Source organism: Clupea harengus, chromosome 15, assembly GCF_900700415.2.
Source record: "Clupea harengus chromosome 15, Ch_v2.0.2, whole genome shotgun sequence".
Taxonomy (NCBI): Eukaryota; Metazoa; Chordata; class Actinopteri; order Clupeiformes; family Clupeidae; genus Clupea; species Clupea harengus.
Window position 1 is genome coordinate 22,346,048 of NC_045166.1, and position 21,440 is coordinate 22,367,487.

Genomic DNA, 21,440 nt, shown 5'->3' on the forward strand with positions numbered 1-21,440 from the left:
ATTGTCTGGCGCCAGGTCTTGGGTAGGAGGCATGTTGTTCCGGCGATATTTAGTTAAATGGTCCGCGAATTTTTTTTTATTGGCTAAGTGGTCCTTGGTCTGAAAAAGTTTGAGAAACACTGCTTTATAGACAATAACGATCATACACTCCCATTGCACTCAAACAACCACACTCAAACGAGGAGATATTGTATCAATTAGCCTATTAAGTACTGTATTTATTGATTGCAAAGAGTTCAACGTTACAGCAACATAACTTTGCTCCGGTCGCTAAATCTGATATATCCGTGTGCATCATCGCTCTCCCTCTCTCTCTCTGCCACACCCACCCTGTAACCTACGTGTTTATACATTATAGAAGCAAGACCATTATATTGTAACAAATCACGGAAGCGTGGTATATTTGTTATGGCTTTTTATTAAACACTAAAACACAACACACTGTCACAATGGCACGGGCTTTATGCCCTGGTGCAAGTTACCACGAACAGACTGTGCTACCGTCACCCACCTGTATAAGCTCTGCCCCAACACAGAACAACGACATGTAATTAGAACGGTAAGGAACATATAGGGAACGTCGTTGAGCTAGTGCATCACAGAGTATAACAGTATGCGCCCGCTGCACGGCATTACGGGGCGACTATGCCGGGAAGTTAAAATATTCTGGTTTAAAGTTAATGCTTGTGAAATCAGCTGTCACTCGGCTATTACCTGACCAATACCTGTCAGACTCGGTCATACTATTCACAACTAATATGTCCTTCATTCTATCAAATATGATGAAATTTGGTATTGTGCCCGCGAGGCACGCGTGACTTTAGTTGTGTTCGGTTATCTGGCGCTGAAAAAAACCACGAATTAGTACTGTCAAATCAGAAAGCAAATCAGCTGTCACTCGGCTATTACCTGACCAATACCTATCAAACTCGGTGATACTATTCACAACTAATATGTCCTTCATTCTATCAAATATGATGAAATTTGGTATTGTGGCCGCGAGGCACGCGTGAGTTTAGTTGTGTTCAGTTATTTGGCGCTGCCCTCTAAAGACAGAGACGTGACAGGTGGATCGAGATATTTTCCCGTAAATACCTTTACCTAAATACCTTTATAGACAACATCGATCATACACTCCCATTGCACTCAAACAACCACACTCAAACGAGGAGATATTGTATCAATTAGCCTATTATGTATTGTATTAATTGCACAGAGTTCCAGTGGCGCATGCAGCCGTACGCACTGTGCGTACCTTCTGCTACGCGAGAAGAAGAAAAATATATCATGAACGCATATTTATTAAAATGGGGAAACTATAAAATCGGAGTACAGACAACTAATGCCCAGCGTTGACGATGCAGATACAGAGCTGGAAACAGCTAAATGAGTTACGCAGTGAACTTTATCAAGCCCTGGAAAGTTCGGCAAATTTCTAGCCAAACATTCATTGCGTCCTGAAGGTTTGTATCTATCTACGAAAAGACTGACTGGACTTGCTCTCATGAATATTCACACAGATTTGGAAATCGACAGCGAAGAAGTACTAAAACAATTTGATGCAACTGGCAGAAGGGCAATGCGTTTAGGCTGTAACCCATTATTTGCGCGCGTGTGTGAATGTGCGTGCGTTTCTCTCGCCTTTTATCTTTCACCTTTGAATAATGTAACTTATAAACACATCGGCCTGGCAGAAACAAACAAACAAACAAACAAACAACCCAAGAGGCAACACGCATTTCTGGACCGATGAACAGACGCGATTCATGCTCAATCAACTGTTGTTGTTATTGGTAGTGGTGAAGAGGTCAAGCGGAAAGGGCTGTATCACCACTAGTTGTAATAAAAACAGCGCTACCTATCGTATCGGATATGACATGCTTTCGGCCAATGATTCGATTTATTCACTGCCATGTATATTGGGATAATAGCACCTACCCTCGAAAGAAAGCATAGTCCGACTAAGCAAAGATTCGAATTATACCATCATGTAAACACACTGACTGTGTTTATGTAACAGCATACAGCAGGCTGAAGGCAACAGCACACAAAGGATTGAGATGCTTGGTGTTTGTTAAGCGACTCTGAGTGTGTGTTGTGGGGTGACTGCCTGTGTGTGTGTGTGTGTGTGTGTGTGTGTGTGTGTGTGTGTGTGTGTGTGTGTGTGTGTGTGTGTGTGTGTGTGTGTGTGTGTGTGTGTGTGTGTGTGTGTGTGTGTGTGTGTGTGTGTGTGTGTGTGTGTGTGTGTGTGTGTGTGTGTGTGTGTGTGTGTGTGCGCACTTTTATATGCAGGTGTGCATACACTCATTTACACTGCTATGTTTATTTCAAAGCATTTCATTGTATTCTTAGGCATTTGTGTCCATGTGGGTTTGTCTTTGTGCTGAACTTGTCATTCTCTACCCACAGTATTAGAGCAGAAATCAAAAATGTCTAGACAACTTGTTGTAGCTAGAATGGGATAGGATGTACTGCATCCATTGTCATAAGTGTGCCCTTATCATACAAACATACAAGGTAACATGATCCTGAAAACTGGTCTATTGTAAATAATTACGCTAAGCTGAGTCACCCTACAGTATGCTATAGGCCATAGTTACAACCTATACATTAGCCTAAGTGCTGCCGTTTTCCTGTAAAACATCTCAAAAGTTGGTCAGATGCACGAGTCATTAGACGAAATCTGCAGTAATGTAATCAATCTGCAACCAGAGTATATATTACTCATGCAGTACCCACAAAATCAAGGGAAAAGAGTGAAAAAAAACACCTAAAGTTGGTGATTTAATGAGTGGCTGCACTTTGGCCCAGTTCCTAGCGAGAGAGAGAGAGAGAGCGAGAGAGAGAGAGAAAGATAGAGAGAGAGAGAGGGAGAGAGAGAGAGAGAGAGAGAAAAAAATAACATTAGCATTAACCCATTTACTACACAGTTTGATAAGGATAACATTTGCCTTCTCCGCCAGCCTAAAGCTAAGAGCACCTACCAAGCATCACGATCCCAAGTTGCTGTTGAAATTTAGATGCCATTTATCATGTGTAGGTGTGAAAGTGATATCTATAGATATACTTCAGAGTCAGAGAGAAGCAAAGGTGAAACTGTAAGGTCTGAGGGAGTGCAAAGCAAAGAAAGGAAGAAAGAAAGAAAGAAAGAAAGAGAAAATGAGAATGTAAAATGGAAATCCTCAGTGGAATCTTATTTTGTCAGGGTTGTGATGTCTCTGCTCTATTTATTCACTTCATTTATTCTCCGTCTGAGAGAGAGAGAGAGAGGGAAGGAGTTTTCAGTTTTCAGAGAACTGAATAACTTAACCTTGACCCAGATTGTGCTTAAGTAGAACTGTGTGATTGTGTTCCTTGAGGGGTCTTGGTTCCACAGTGGCACTCACATTCTTCCCCTCTCTCTCTCTATCTTTCTTTCTCCTTTTCTCTTTCTCTTTTCTTTCCTGCTCTTATTCTAGTCAGACACCAAACAAATTCAAAAAGTCAAAGAATGGCCTCAGTGACCTTACTAACTTACCATATTTTCCTGACTATTAACCGCACCGCTATAAAGCGCATTACAGTATTTTATGTAATTTTATAAAACAAACGCGTGTATTGACCGCACCTCTGTATTAAGAACAATTAACTGAACTTTACGTCATGTAGTTGTGGTGCGAGCGCTACTAGCCATTTAAAAGTTATATAGTTGTATAAAAGTTGTAATTAGTCCATCCCATTCATGCCACTATAACACTAAATAAATGTTAAAAAAAAAATGTTCACTGTGAAAACTGCAGGAGATAATTATGCCCAGTATTAAAAAAATACTGGGCATAATTATCTCCTGCAGTTTTCACAGTGAATTTTTTTTTTTAAACATTTATTTAGTGTTATAGTATGGGAATGGACGCTAAATATTTAATTGTAATTGTTAATTGATCCCCTGGCGACATAGTACCATGGGCAATAATCTTCTGACGTGCTTGCATTGGGAATTGCGACCATTAAATGAACGTGTTCGAGAACATTAATATCAGAGTGAGCCCTTTCTCCATTGATGTGCCATTACTTCTCTCAGGATTGTTTAATGTCTATGTGAAGCCATTTCACATCATCCGCAAGTGGTTGTGATCACTTTGAACCCAAGACTGCCTTTTATTGGTGAGCTGATTTTGAGAAATTAAACTTTGTGGCTAACGTTGTGTTTCCCCGGTTGCTATGCTAGCTAACTAGCTATTTGGTGTCTTAATTATGGTACATGAACTGAAAAGAAAAGTCAAATGTACTGTGAAAAAAAAACCAGTCACGGTAGGTTTTAAATTTGATCCCACAGCTTAAATCCCATAAAAGTGATACATTTGTGAGAAGAAAAAAACCCTCAAAATACCCTCTCGCAGGTCTGTCATATTTTCTTTCACCTACAATGGCCCTAATACGCTGGCAGACATGATCTGATTCAGACATGTAACCCAACACCTCTTTCTAAGCTGAACGGATATCTGGCCTTCCCTGTGGCGTCTTATTGATCTCGTACTCTATCAGCTACTCAATTATATTTCCCCACTTCCTGTCTTTGTGTAATTGTTTCTCTGTTTGATTTTTCAGCCTTCCAGCCTAATTTTGATCAGGAACAGTTATGTTTTGCGCTGGTATAAAAAAATAATAATGTTGCACTTCGATTTGCCTCAACTACACATAAACCTGGGGGACAGAGTGATCAATTTAATTAGGTTTTGAAAACATGAAAGGTTGGATGTTGTTGTTGCAGAGGAGAAAATAACTGGTTTGTATTAATTAGAAGCTCTCTTCAAAAGAGACTACACGACAAAATGGTGCTGTTAAATCAAACAAGAAAACAGTTTCTTCTTCTTTTCGTGGATTTGATTCTTTGGTCTTTTCATTATTCTCGCCTCACATGTTTGTAAGACATCAAAGCAGAGGCTTTTTTTTGCATTGATTTTGTTTGAAATGAAGGTAATTAAATGATAGCGAATGAAATTGGGATGTTTGAGAAGTAGTTACTGATCTGAGAAGAAGGAAGTTAGTAAGAGAAAGGCAGTAAAAACTGTATGCAAGGGAAGAGGAAGAATATAGCTCCATATGCTAAGGGCGGCAAACCATCTCAGAACACCCCAAAGCTTAGTTTGATCAGAATTCTGAATTGCATAACTTATTTGATATTTTAATACTTTTGAATACAGACTGTTTCATGATATGTTTTGGGATTTTAGCTTTGCTACGCCTTCCCAATCCCTTTCTTGAAGTCCTTTACAGTCTGTCCCCCAGGTCTTTCTCTGACATGCATTATCACCATGCACATAACCCTTTATACATGTTCTACATCCATTGAGTCTATACAGTTCTATCTCATGAATGATGAGGTGAATGGTGTTTTCTCCTGGATTTGAAGCACTCTGTCTGAGAGATGCTCTCTCCCTTATTTAACATCTCTGGGCTCTTCATAGGCCAGCAGCTTGAAGGCTAAAACACACACACACACACACGCGCGCACACACACACACACACACACACACACACACACACACACACACACACACACACACACACACACACACATATTCTGTATATATACAAACACACACATACATACGCACACATTTATGCCAGGCCCAGATCTAGACTGCTCAGACTGGGAGGTCAATGAGAAATTTGGGGTGGTCTCCTTTTCCCGCAGTGGACTGTGGACTGTGGACCATACACTACACGTTAACACTCTACAGTTGCACTGAAAAATATTCAAAATTATTTGCACGTGAGGAATAGGCTGTAATATTAAGATTGTAATAGAAAATAGTTAGCACTTAGGCTACTTGAACCTCAAAATACTGACTTTTGGGAGTTGAATACATTTTCACATTTTTCACAGTTATATTTCAGATTTTATGAAGTATTTTTGAACATTGTGTTTTCAAAGCCATCTCTCTGACCAGAAAAGACATATTTATGGAATTTCACCTACTCCATTCATGTTGTCTAAATGGTTGTCATATGCACATCGATGCGTTTAAAATCTGTCTGGTGAAACACAATACCACCCTCCACAAGTTATCCACCCTCTCATAGCAGGGTTTCTTGGATATAAAGATAGTTTGCTTCTTTTAAGCCGACTTCTAACAAGTACTCAATAGCTAGAGTGCTTTCTGTTTGTCTCTTGACAGGAGGTATCGCTGAATAATTTTCCAGGCATAGAGTCTCAGACATTCAAATACATTCATTCTCTGGAGAAAATCCATTCTCACCAGCTGGGTCTCCATGCAACTCATTAAGGGCATTCATGAAAATTTGGCTAAAGAAAATGCGGGTCTGTGCTCGTTTCCATCAGCTGTGTAATGCAAATTAAAAATAGACCCTTGTCTAATCTAGACAGGATTTGTGAACAACTCTGGGTTCAAAACGTACAGTCATGAGAGCAACGTTACAGGGAACCCCTAATAAACTGGCAACAAATGCGATTCAAATAAACTCATTTCCATCAACCTTAGTCGAATTATACCCTATATGAATCAGGAGATAATCCACCTCTCTAGCCAATTGATTCCTTATTTGACATAGAATATTTTGAACAATATTTTATGTAAATAACAAGCATTTTCTTATTCAAATGGTCAAAATTTGCATTAAAATGTTGGATGGAAACCCAGCTATGGTCTCCACAGGTTGTCTCCATGCAATAACTAGTTATAACTACAGAGGTTTTTCGCTCACTCAGTTTAATACATGCCCATAGTTTGTATTAAATACCACTTTTAGGTTTAAAGATTTATTTTTGGGCTTTTTATGCCTTTATTTGGACAGGACAGTGAAGTTATGACAGGAAGCGAGGCGGAGAGAGGATTGGGAAATGACATCAGGCCAGACTTGAACCTGTGTCCCCTCGGGCAATGTAGCCCGTAAGTGGGGGGCTTTATCGGCTTGCCCCACCACTTTTCGGTTTGATCAAGATTTAATTTATGCACAGACAGTGCTTTTACAGACTGGCTTTGGAAGCTGGAGAGTGGCAACTTTAAAAAGCCCTAGGCCTCATGCCAACTAATGCAATGACCCTACTAATGGGCTCTCATAATGACACATACTCAAAGCCATTCAACCTTTCACATTTCCGCTCCAGTGAAAGGTGTTGGGCTAAATACTTATTCAAGCAAACTTCAACATGAAGCCAGAAGGAGCCGATCTCTCCTGAACCATTGTTGACAAGTTGAAGGTTGAAGAAAGAGTTTCCATCTTTTGTCATTTATATCTCCTTTCCCCCTTAGTTACGTGCAGTGTTGGTTGACCACACACACACACACACACACACACACACACACACACACACAGACACACACACACACAGACACACACACACACCCCTCACACGCCTCCTTCCTGTGTTATCTTGCTCCTGCACCCAAAGCAGATAAAGTGGCTCTCCTGCTGAGAATCAGTTTGACTTGACTTAACCTGCCCCAATTCAATTACACACACCACAGGCCCTCACACCACACACAGGGAGGGAGGAGGGAGAAACATCTGATGGTTTTTCTTAAGTCTCATTCACATATCAAATCCATAACAATGTCAGATTAAAAACAATCAGTAATTGATGACTAAAATAGAGCAATAATTCATGGCACAGATGTCACAGACAGTTAAGGTCTCGTGCCAATTAACCTAGCTATCCTAGCTCTCCGACTCTAGCTTAGGGATCTATCTTAACAGTTGGCAGATGCTATGGTGTGGGCTAATTTGCTGCTAAGATAAACTTATACATTTGTGAACCAAGAAGTGAAGCTACACAAGCACCGCTTGCACTACTTAGCCTCACCTAGCTAGCTGGCTAATGCCCCCACGGCGCTGTGGGGCCCTCCTCACTGCTGTGGATTCCCATCCCTTCTACATCATGCATGGGTTTCAAACACACCGAGGAAGCTCTTTCATTTCCGGATAACCGCAGCCATTTCCTAGCTTTGCCCAAAAAGCTTCTGCGACCGCGATAACGGCAATGATGCAGCAGCTCGGGTTACCTCCCTACCTATGAATGTGTTTGAATGTGTGTTGTGTCTGATGACAAGAACGCCATTCCTCCAGCTCAAGCCCTCCCAGCATCTGCTTCGCCTGCTACTGCGCTCCTCAAGGAGTGTGAGCACGCTGCCGCCCGTCTCAACATCGACTGGCCATCTCTAATAAAGCCCGTTGACCAGGGGAGAGACATGTATGAAGGTAAACTCTGGAACCCCCAAACCCCCAAGTCCCAGTGTTTGCAAAGCACATGAAGCACCACTGGGGAGACCGGCTTCACCCTAAAGGACTCAGGCCTGTTAGAATTTTTTAGGTTCTCTGACATGCCTTGATGTTTTTGTATATTTCCTCTAACTAAAAACATTCATGCACAAGTGCCATATATTTATAAGATTAAAGGTTTCTAGGGGTGTTCTTTTTATGACTTTAGGACAATAACTCACAGAGCTTTAAAGGGCTTATTGACAACAAGATTTATTTTTTACATATCCCTCCACAGGGATATAGTCCTTTAAGGGTCATGGTCTCTCTGGGCTGGAGGCTAAGGGCTTGATGGCTCTCTGCATGGAGGAGCGCCTCAATAGCGAGGCACCTCAACCCCACCCTGCTTACACCACCCAAGCCTCCTCCCCAGGAAGATGGCCTGGTTCTCTGCCTCCATCTACCCGGCTTCGTACAGGGCCTCATCCCTTTGCGGTGAGGGCTCTTAATGTCTCTTCCCTCCGGTCATCTTACCAAGCTGAGCTGATGGAGGACATGGGGAGGCAGCTGGGGAAAGGTTCCCCTCACCCCGCCAGTCTAGAAGGAGATTGTGACGAAGAATGGCCTCATCCTACTCTTGAACGCTGGCCAGGCTGTCCAAGTTGGAGAACAACATGTGAGAAAGGGTGCATCACTGGCGCCACTGTGGAGCGGCCAGGAAAAGCGTGCTTCTTCCACTGGCACCCTCGAGATCTCCTCCACCCCCCACTGGTCGCCTCCAACAGGCGCATATAGGCCTACATATAGGCATACATCCCCACACAGAAAATACCTACGCTTTGCCTATGATGAATACACAGTTCTTCTATTCGGGCTTTCTCTAAGTCCATGTGTGTTCTGCCTTTGTGTGGAAGCGGGATTGCTCACAGTTCATGTGGTTACCATGGCACCATTCATTAGGCCCTTTTCTCAGGTATTGACTGGCACTTTTTGCTTTAACTCGTCCAGTCCAGTCATGTACACCTTTGCTCTGCTGTAGGACTTGTTCAGGTAGTTTGCATTGAAAATTGTTGCTCAACTTTTTGTGTCAGTTCTGAAGAGAGTGAAACACTTTTGCCTCATGTCTTCCCACTTCAAGAAGAAAACAAAAATCACTGATGAAAATGGCGGCTGTCCAGGGGCGAGACAGGAGAGCTCATTTATCTGTGTCACCTTAAACAGCTCGTTACCACAGTGGCGTCCATTGCCGAGGGAAACCAGCTATATTACTGAACGTGATCAGAGATTAGAGAGTGTTTCCAATGAAAGCCAGGACAGACGTGTGGAATGGAGCTGTGAAAATGGGTTGGTAATGGTGGTTAAATAGGCTGTCAGATTCAATATCACAAATGGCTTAAAATGCCTTAAAAGATGAGGGTTTTATTTATGAGGAAGCAGGTCAGTAATGCATAATAAAAACCAGTTCACACACATGCATGCCAAATACATAAACACGCCATATTTTCAATATTTAGTCCATCCCCCAACCAGACTCACAAACAGATACACACAAACACACACACACACACACACACACACATACACTTACATACAGACACACATACACACACACATACACACACACACACACATAGACACATACACTTATATACATACACACATACACACACACACAGACACATACACCTACATACATACACACATAAACACACACAAACACACACTTACAGACACATACTGTTAATGAACAGTTTGTGTACCTCTGCAGGGAATAATGATTATATTTCATGTGGGTCTTCAAAAAGTGCTCCTTGACACACACACGCCATATGAATTGAAAAGGGAGGAGATAACCTCAGGTAACGTGTCATCGTCGCACAAAATTAAATCACTTTTTTCTGTCCTCTTCACCCTCTACCATGTAGAAAGACCAAAGGGGAGACCAGAGCAAAATGAGAATGTACACTCTACACTTTTTTGGCTTGTGATCTACTTTTAAAAATGACCAACTAAAAATGATCTACCACAAAACATGTTCATAAATAGAGACTATGCATGGCTAAAAAGGAGGGGGGGGGGGGGGGGGGCACCGACACAGACACTTAAAGGAATCATGGTGATATTGGTGACATTATTTGAGATAGTTGCGGCCTAAAATTCTTGATTTCGAGGGAGCTTTTCCAAAAAGTTCAGATGAAAGTTGCTGTGTTTTTAGGTGTTTGTTGCGAATTTTCCTCTTTGTAATCATAATTGAGTTATTTGTTAAAAAATAACTGATTAATAAACAAACATTCATTCATCAAGAACAAAATTAAATAACCTTGCCAATATGCCAAACAAAAGATTACCAGGACTACAAAACTTATCCGCAACACAGTGCACCTGTTGGCATTACAGAAGGACCATCAGTAAGACTGAATAAAATGTTATGAATGTCTCAGCCTTCACATATGAGAGAAAAAAAAACAGCCTGTGTCACTGTGATCTGTCTCGTCATCTGACGTCCTGCCTGGGTTTCTGCCATTCTCATTCTATGCTTATCAATCTGTTTTGCTATCCTTGTTTATTTATTTTATCCGTAAAGTTGTTGATGTTGTTCAATTTCATATATTAATTTCAAGTCGTCCAATTTCAAGTAACGTTATATCTCCATGGCAACAGCTCTCAAGGGTTTGGATAATAATCGGATTTATTGCTTCCTTCATTATTCACAGCTAAATAAATAATTTCCATTCCATTTCATAGATTTACTACCAGACTCTATGTAAAAAGGGCCACGCACAACTCGCGGAAAATGATAAAAAATGGAAGCCAGATCAATTTCTGAATTTTCGGTGCGGACATGAGCATACTTTCTGTTTCCACGTCTGGTGTATCCATTCTCATTGGGCCTCATTCTCGAAAATGTTCTCTAGCGTCTTCTTCAATATCTTCCTACGGACTTCGAAAGACCCACCTAAGAAAAGATCTCCGGCGGATTCATAAACGCCTGGAAATTAGTTCCTAAAAGCTTAAAAGTCTGTCTGTGCACTGATTCTTAAGCCCAATTCTGTCTGCTGGTCGGAGTGTGCTCACCTGTGTGCGCGCACGTGTCTGTGTGTGTGTGTGTGTTTGTGCGCATCGGGGCGGAACTCCGCCGTGCACCATACAGAGAGCAGAGGAGAATTGTAAACGCGCGATCATGTCGTTGTGTAAATAAGATAAATAAGGCTTTTTATTTTGTTTAATACACGAAAAAGCTATAGATCTGTTCTATAGGAAAGGTAACCTTAAATGACTTCTGTTGTGATCTGGCGATTTATAGAAAAAATGTAAAAAAAATGAACTTGATTTGAATTCGACTGGTCGATCGCGATCGACGCATTGGGCACCCCCGCTCTACATTCTCATTTTCCTCTGGTCTCCCCTTTGGTCTTTTTCTACATTCACCATTTTCTATGTATCTCCTCTCCTCCTTTCTCCCCCCCTCTGCTCTCCTCTCTTCCCTCCTGTCCTCCTCTCTCTCCTCCTCTGCTCTCCTCTGACAGTAAATGGCTCCAGACAGCAGCATGACTCAAATCGGAGAGAGGTGGGTGGACCTGAGGGCATCAGTGAAAAAGTAATGGAAGGAGAGAGGGAGAGAATGAATGAGAAAGTGAATGAAAAAGGGAGCGATAGAAGATAGAGAGAGAAAGGGACGAAGGGGACGGTAGCCTCGGGACATCTTCCACTTTAATTGGATTGTTGTGATTGGGAAAAGTGAGTTCTTCAGGAGTTTCAGTGGATTTTTTGTGTGATGGCCTCAACCTGGGCCTAGGCTGGAACCGTGCACACCACACACACACACACACACACACACACACACACACACACACACACACACACACACACACACATAAACACGCGCACCCTTGCAGGGATGAATAAAGCTGTAAAAGTTTCTAGCGTCTTAAGTGGCTTATATGCTGTGAAGTGCATAGGGACTGCCTTGCTGCAATACTGAACGCTGTCATACATTTTCAGTGCAGCACTGTGGAGGGGGCTTAAAGGCTTTAGCTTCTGACAGTCCAAAAATCACTATGCACACATATGGACACATGCAAATGCATGTACACACACACACACACACACACACACACACACACACACACACACACACACACACACACACACACGTACACACACACACACACACACACACACACACACACACACACACACACACACAAGCATGTGGGGTCTCAAATGTTCCAGTTATTCAAGAAATTCATTAACCACCCACATATCTGTCAGATGCTGTCAGCCTTAAAGAGGAAAAGAAAGAATGGAGCAGTGAGAAAGTGACAGAGAGTGAGTGGGATTGGGTGTGGATGGTGGGTTGTGTGTAGATTGTGTGTAGCTGGTGGACTGTGTGTAGATGGTGGGCTGTGTGTAGATTGTGTGTAGATTGTGGATTGTGTGTAGAAGGTGGATTGTGTGTAGATTGTGTGTAGATGGTGGACTGTGTGTAGATGGTGGGTTGTGTGTAGATTGTGTGTAGATTGTGGATTGTGTGTAGAAGGTGGATTGTGTGTAGATTGTGTGTAGATGGTGGATTGTGTGTAGATGGTGGATTGTGTGTAGATTGTGTGTAGCTGGTGGACTGTGTGTAGATGGTGGGCTGTGTGTAGATTGTGTGTAGATTGTGGATTGTGTGTAGATGGTGGATTGTGTGTAGATGGTGTGTAGATGGTGGATTGTGTGTAGATGGTGGATTGAGTGTAGATAGTGGATTGAGTGTAGATGGTGTGTAGATGGTGGGTTGTGTGTAGATTGTGTGTAGATAGTGGATTGTGTGTAGAAGGTGGATTGTGTGTAGATAGTGGGTTGTGTGTAGATGGTGGGTTGAGTGTGGATTGTGTGTAGATGGTGGATTGTGTGTAGAAGGTGGGTTGAGTGTAGATAGTGGATTGAGTGTAGATGGTGTGTAGATGGTGGATTGTGTGTAGATGGTGTGTAGATGGTGGATTGTGTGTAGATGGTGGATTGTGTGTAGATGGTGTGTAGATGGTGGATTGTGTGTAGATGGTGGATTGAGTGTAGATGGTGTGTAGATGGTGGATTGTGTGTAGATGGTGTGTAGATGGTGGATTGTGTGTAGATGATGGATTGTGTGTAGAAGGTGGGTTGTGTGTAGAAGGTGGGTTGTGTGTAGATGGTGGGTTGTGTGTGGTGTGACTCAGCTCTTGGCAGCCAGGGACAGCTGTGCTCTGCTCTGTTCTCATCCAGCGGTGTGGTGCGGAGCTCACAGCAGCAGTGGGGTGGGATGGACATGACTGGGCTGGACTGGGCTGGGTTCTCGTCCAGGTGGCTCACGGGCGACTTGGCTGGTTTAGTGGGTGCCAGGGTCTGCCAGCCAGCCTCCTGGCTCTGCTGTAAGGACATGACCTGATGTGCCACCCGGTGCAGGCTAACGGAAAAATCATAGGTGGTGTTGGTCATAGGAAGAGAAATGGCTTTTGTGCATATGTGTGGGGGGTGGGATGGCAAAGAGACACTGGCAGTTGGAGGCAGTGGGTGTATTATGTAATGTGTGTGTGCATTTGGGATTGCCTGTGTGTGAGTGAGGTAGAGAGAGATAAGGTATTTGTGTGAAAGAGAGGTTTCCATGTGTGTGTGTGTGTGGTGTGTGTGTGTGTGTGTGTGTGTGTGTGTGTGTGTGTGTGAGAGAGAAAGTGTTTTGCTTGCAGTGTGTACACTGGTGAGTGTATGTGTGTGCCTCTGTGTGTGTGGTGGCTTTGTCAGGAAGCAGGTGTTCAGCTATAGATCTCACTGAAGGGATTTGACTGATTGGCCACAGATGGATGGATGGAGCTCTGTGTTGTTTCCTGTCCCTGATAGAGATAGAGGTAGAGAAAGAGAGAGAGAGAGAAAGAGAGAGAGAGAGAGAGAGAGAATATGACAGAAAGAGAGAAAAGGCAGGGGAGATGGAGCAGAAAGGGATGTGTTTCATCTATCCAAGAGGGCTTTTTTCCAGTTCAGTAGTCTGGATTATTGTGTGTGTGTGTGTGTGTGTGTGTGTGTGTGTGTGTGTGTGTGTGTGTGTGTGTGTGAGAGAGAGAGAGAGAGAGAGCAGGTACATTGGTGCAGTAAAGCAGTCATACATGACCATGGGTTACTGTAGCATAATTAATAGGAACAGTACAGAAGTGGACACACATTCACACACCAGACCAGTTTCATTTCAGTCTGCCGCAACATTATCCGAAAAAGTCTAGCACTCACCACACACTCCGTGTTTGTCCTGTAAAAGTGAAGAGTGTGATTGGCTTGGAATTAGACATGAGAAGAACATGATTTAATCAGGTGTGCAATAAAACACAAATGTTTTTTTTTCTCAGCATGAGAGGAAGGAGGAAGGGGAATCTGATCATGTTCAGCTGGGTCTTCTCTCTCTGACTCTCTCTCTCTCTCTCTCTCTCTCTCTCTCTCTCTTCTGCCATCAATTTTGTCGTGTGTCGTCTGCTTATGTATGAATGTTTAAATGTGTGTGTGTGCGTGGGGGGGATGGGTGGGGGGCCGGGTGTGCGTGTGTGTGTGTGTGGGTGGGTGAGGGTGTGTATGTGGGTGAGGGAGAGATGGTAAGAGATGGTAAGCATACAGAGAACTTGCAGGCCTGCAGTGTGGAAAATGATGACATAGGTGGTAACAGCTTTATGCTGTCAGTGTACACACACACACACACACACACACACATACACACGCACACACACACACACACACACACACACACACACACACACACACACACACACACACACACACACTGCCTCCAGACTTTTAAACTAACAGACTCTTCATCCAGTTTAGCCATTGAACCATGTGGAATGAAAATGACAGAGTAAGCTAGTTCATTAATATTGTATCAGCATGCATACAGATGCACACAGTCATGCATAATCTACATGCCACACACACACACACACACACTATGGATTTTCTTACACTCCACTATGAGCAAAACACACTCACTTTCGCTTTCCCATGTTTGCCCCAGGCCACAGTCTCTTATCATCACCTTCTCATTGCGCACACACACACACACACACACACACACACACACACACACACACACACACACACACACACACACACACACACACACACACACACACATAAAATCCTCTCTCACATTCCTGTGAGTTGCACACTGATTAACATGGTGCTGAACTGATTGTTACATAAAATCATAAATGTTGAAATCTATGGGCAATGATGTATTTCTAAACAAAGTTCAGGAGGAGCCCATAGGGATGATTGACAGCTGTCACTCACCCCACTTCTGCATTCAAGGAAATTAAAACCCACCTTATCTGGCCAATAACGTCACACACTCCAGCATAGCAAAGCATCCCACCTCCTCCCCTTTCTCTCTCATGTCAGTGGTAGCTCTAAGCTCCCATAACTCCTTACCTATAGGGGGTGTCAACAGACATCGCACACAATCTCCGCCATAGGCATCCCAGGACTACAGCCAGATATGAAGGCAAACATGCATATTATCAGTGCTCAAAATCAAACATTCAGATGAGCCAACTAGTGAAACCTGTCTCATCATTTTGCTTTGATGTAATGAACTAAAAAGATCAGTAGTTTATTACCTCTTTTTCTAGTCCCTTTCTTGTTCTTGGACAACCCATTGTTACCTCAGCTGGCTATCAGTGGTAGTAGCCAAAGTCCCTACTGCTTTAGTCTTCATTAAGGAACGTCCTTCATGGGCACCATCAGGGCAGCACACACACACACACACACACATACACACACACACACACATACACATGCACGCACACACTCACACATATACACACACACACACACACAACACACACACACACACACATATATACACACACACACACACACACACACACACACACACACACACACACACACACACACACACACCACACACACACACACACACACACACAGACCAGAATGCAAAACGGTACCCAGTACTGTTGTGTTTACTGTGTTAATTAGGCAGAAAACTATCTTAATGGACAGATCCTCAATCTTAATAGCCAGAGTATTAATGTCTGAGATTGTGTGTGTGTGCACCATGAGCGGGTGTTAAGAGTAGAAATCAACAGTGAGATATGGAAAGGGAATTGACCTCCAGGCCAAGGGCATGGAATGATCTTGGTGTAAATAATCGACTAGAGAGATAAATCATCACGGTAGAATTAGAACGGAGAGCCATGCAATTAGTGCTTCAGTAATATACATGTGTGTGTGTTGTGTGTGTGTGTGTGTGTGTGTGTGTGAGAGAGAGAGAGAGAGGGAGAGGGAGGGAGAGAGAGAAAAAAAGAGAGCAACAGTGTGTGTATGAACATATTTATTTTCACTGTCTAGTTTCCAGTAGGTGGCTAGTAAATAATAAGTTAGTGTTGTGTAATCAGTGTTATTTTTGTATTACAATTTTGTGCTCGCTGCTCTCTCCACTTCACCTGAGTGATGGGGACATTAAAAAAGTGGCAGAGTGAGAGAGTTGTACATTCTGCTGCATTTTGTAATTGTACTGTATAAAGATGTGAATTGATCAAACCCTCAGACATAATGCATTATGTAATTCGATTACTTTGTGAGTTCACGGTCACTGATTTGCTGTTCGAAGAGGGAAAAGCTGTTTTTAGCAATTCTTTCTTTCATAATGACAGTTAAACATTTCTGCTTTTCTGCAGCGGTATCAGGCGTAACTGTGTGTGTGTTGTGTGTGTGTGTGTGTGTGTGTGTGTGTTTTCTCTGCAGTGGTATCGGTCGTAACTGGCCCTGGGCGTCAGGCGGCAGCAGCATCTTGGCGGAGTACGGCACGCTGCACCTGGAGTTCATGCACCTCAGCAAACTGTCTGGAAACCCCGCCTTCGCCGAGAAGGTGAGCAGAGGGCCACTCACACACACACGCTCACCTCACAGCACAACGTTATTTTAACAGTCAATACTTATACATGTTTAACCACACCCACCCACACACACACACACACACACACACACACACACTCATTCTCATATTAACTCTCCCTCTCACATACACTTTAACCTACAAGAAGACTACCCTTGGGTATCTTTGCCAAACACACACTCACAGACACACACAGACACACACATACACACACACATTAATCATCCAAACTCCCATGCAGCTGTTACCATGCTGCCCTTCCTTGCTAAAAGGCTGAGCACACAGCCAGAAGAACAAAAAGGGCCCGTGAAGTCAAAGGCATTTGAGTCATAGGCACTAGAGCCAGAAGAAAGGATCAGCTCGGTTGTTTCGGTTTATTTTGTAGTTCTTTGAATGTGATTCATAGGTTTACACAAGTGTGAAAACAAAGGGCTCTCTCTTCAGTGTGAGTCATGAAAACAGTGAAGAAGGATGAGGAGAATGTTTTTAATGAATACATTTTTAAATAAAGTGGTCTTGTGGCTCTGACAGTGTTGACTCTTGCTAATTTCAGGTCATGAACATCCGGAAAGTTCTGAAACGGCTTGAGAAGCCTTCTGGTCTGTACCCCAACTACCTGAACCCCAACAGTGGCAACTGGGGCCAACGTAAGTAGCAAGAACAGACAGACACACACACACACGCACACACACACACACACACACACACACACACACGCACAAAACATGTAAATGTATCACTAACACATACAAACAGTCACACGGCCCAGGTCATCACTTAATGGAGCACAAGGTTCCCCAGGTTCCTCTGCACACATGACCTTTCACCTGTGCTGCTTCAGTTTTCAGCTGCAACCTCTGCCTACTCGGGTGCAAAAGCTCTGCTCCTGAGGTTTATCTCAAGGTAACCCTCTGTGCATTTAGCATTGCCATTTCCTTTCCCATTTACGTTGACCTTAGCATTAGATTTGTATTCGCATTTGCATTTCAATGTATTCATTCGGCAGATGTTGTTATTCAAAGCAAAAGGAAATCAGTCGCTGAGCCCACATTTCCAGTAGCTGTAGGAAGCAGATCTCGAACCCTCCACGCAAGGGTTCATGCAGGCACTCACAATCCCGTGTCCTACACTCGTCGCGTCCTCTTTCCGAGACAACCGCTTTCTCTTGCCTCTCGCCCTCTCTCCAGCCAATGTCTGATGAGATATAACAGGCTGTCATTCTGTTTTTCTGCATTATGAAAGCTTAAAACTACCTCTTACCTTTTTTTTTTAAATCACCCATAAGATGGTTTTGATAGAGCGCGCTAGTTGAGGCATGTAATCATGTCAGAGCACTTATGCAAAAGCCCAGATAGTGAGGGGTCAGACAGGTAGGAGGCTGACAGTGCGTGGGATGGTGGTTGGGGGGGGGGGGGGGGGGGGGGGGAGTTACATGATTACTGTAGTCTGTGGTCTAGGAGAGATACAGTGAGTGGTGTAGATGTTCTGCAGTGGTCTAGGAGAGATACAGTGAGTGGTGTAGAGGTGCTGCAGTTGGATTACCTGACTACGAGATAAGTTCCCTATCAAAAAGAGGGGAAGAAGAGAGACTATCAGATGTACAGAGATGGGGTCTGTGGGTTCCTGTGTGTGTGTGTGTGTGTGTGTGTGTGTGTGTGTGTGTGTGTGTTTGTGTGTGTGTGTGTGTGTGTGTGTGTGTGTGTTACATCCCTCCTCAAACATCACATTACATCCCTTCTGTAGTAAATGTGTTTGCCTGTGTTTGTCCTTGTGTGTGTTTCTGTCTGTGTGCGTGTGTATTTCTCTTTTATTGTGGTGTGTGTATGTGTGTTTTGGTCTTTGTCTGAGTGTGTGTGTGTGTGTGTATTTTGGCCCATGTTAAAGGTCCGAGAAATGTCAGGACCTCAGACTGTGGTCCTCACGGGACTCCTGTAGAGGCTGAAAACAGTGGCGGCATGAAGCTTCGGCCCGCTGAGACCTGCTGCGCTGTCTGCCTGTTTGTCTGTTTGTCTGTTTGTCTGTTTGTTTGGTTTGTTTATTTGTTTTTCGTCTCGGACATCAGCAAGTGAACAGTTGAAGGTTAGCTGCCCCTCTGCAAACACAGGAGAGGTATTGTGAGAAAAGGAGGGGAAGGGAGAAGAGAGAATCACCAGAGCAGAGAGGAAGAGAGAGAGAGAGAGAAGATGAGGAGAAAGAAGAGCATAGAGGAGGAAAGGAAACAGACAGAAAAATACAGAACTGCTGTGACACTAATGGAAAGCAAGGCACAGCAGTGGACCAAAACAGATAACTGTCCTGGTAGTTATTCATGTGTAGGAGTGTGTATTGGGCTTGTTGGAGTTCAACCCGCCGTTCCTGACAAAGCACTCCACACCATCCGGAAGCGTGAGAGTGTGCAAGCTTTAGAAGAGAGTTCAGCAGGGCTTAACTGATGAAGCAGTTCTTTTGGGCAAAGTGGAGTACAGGGACTCCGCTGTGGTGGTCTGGGTCTGTGAACTGAGATTTTAGGGTGGGGTGAGTTTGAGGTTGGCGTTATTTATTACTAGCTACGCCACGGCGCTTAGCTTACTGTGGATTTTTGGAGTTAAGGTTGGGGTTGAGTGTGAGTGTAAAGGTAAGACTTTGAACTTCCTGTGGGGAGTGTGACGGGGTTAACTTGCATAGCATGAGGTGTAGCTGGAGAAGGAAGAAGAGAGAGAGAGAGAAGAGAGAGAGAGAGAGGTTGAGGATTGTGAGTGAATAGTTCTATGTATAGATCTGCAACAGTGTAGACTTTCCAAGGCTGTACACAAGCAGCTCATGGCTAATCTACTTTGATTGTGGCCTACAAAGAGAGAGAAAGACAGACACATGAGTACCAGGATAGCACTATCAAGAGACCACATCAAAATCACTTCAGCGTAAAACAACTCTCGGAGGAAGGCTTTGTAGTAGGACAGTTTGATGTGCCTGTGTTCCCTGTTTCTCAGACGTGGAAAGAAACTAAACACAGCTGATAGGAAATGGCAAACAGCCCTAAGGGAACGGACAGCTCTATGCCTAATAAACCGCGCCTCGTAAAGACGTTATGTGGCTGACAGCACCATCTCTCATACAAAACACACACATACACACATATACACACATATACACACACACACACACACACACAAACATACACACACATATGCACCCACACACACAAGACCAGTGTTTCCTCATGTATTCATGTCTAGGCTATAGTGACATCCTCATGATGACCTATATTGTCAGTGTGATTATATCTCTCCTGAGGTGGTGGACATGTTCTTCCTGCTGCGTTCAGGAAGCATTGCTGCAGGGTGTTCTTCTGGTCCTAGAGACACAGTCACACAGTGGGGGGGGGGGGGGGGGGGGTTCTACTACTCTCGTTCTCCCTTCAAATACAAGCAATGCTGTTGAGGAAGAACTGCGGGTATCAACGTATGCTAATTTTACTGAAAAATCAGCACACCAAAACGAATAAATACAGACTCAGAAGGATATGGTATGGTATATGGTAATTTTTACTGAAAATTAGCACACCAAAACTCATAGATACAAACTCGCTCATGGAACAGATTGGCTGTGTCTGGCCATCTAGGCTGTGGCGGTGGTGTGGACATGACGGCTGGTGCTGTCGGTGTGATTGTGGCTGACGGCTAATCTCTATCAGACCAAAAGAGCGCCGGCCGCTAATGAGGAATACATATGGATGAGGGAGCGCCAGCGTTGGTGTGACAAACACAACAGAGAACACACACTCATCCCTCACACTGAGCTCACTGGACACCAGCAGAGAGAGAAGGAGAGAGAGAGAGAGAGAGAGAGAGAGTGAGAGTGGGAGATGGAGAGAAAGTGGGGTGGTGAATGGGAACGAGGGAGCGAGGTTTGAAGAAAGAGAGAGATACAGGGGAGAGATAGAAGGAGGGAGTAAAAGAGAGATGTATTCCTAAGCATAAGGATGGCATGATAGAAGGTGAACAGACAGACGGATAAAGGAGTCAGGGAATGGTGAGAATGTGCTGTTGCACAGTCCTTTGGAACCTGTGTGAGGTGTCTGCACACCCACCAATGCAAAAGCACATACACACACACACACACACACATCAATGCAAAAGCGCACACACACACACACACACACACACACACACACACACACACACACACACACCAATGCAAAAGCGTGCACACACACACACACACACATATTCCAGCACACAACACAGTAAATAACCTCCTGGTAATCTCCCCAGTACAGACATGTCTCATTCATAAACCATCAAAAAGCCAAATCCCATTAGCCCTCCAGCCAATCACC

At 43.6% G+C, this 21,440-nt stretch overlaps 1 protein-coding gene across 1 annotated transcript in view; it reads left to right on the forward strand.

Moving 5' to 3' along the window:
* LOC105901295 (mannosyl-oligosaccharide 1,2-alpha-mannosidase IA-like) overlaps positions 1-21,440 on the forward strand; it is a 125,623-nt gene that overhangs the window by 98,851 nt on the left and 5,332 nt on the right. Inside the window, exons 6-7 of the mRNA XM_031581597.2 lie at positions 16,972-17,095; positions 17,676-17,769. Of these exons, the coding sequence (XP_031437457.1) occupies positions 16,972-17,095; positions 17,676-17,769 (218 nt within the window). The remainder of the gene's footprint in view (positions 1-16,971; positions 17,096-17,675; positions 17,770-21,440) is intronic.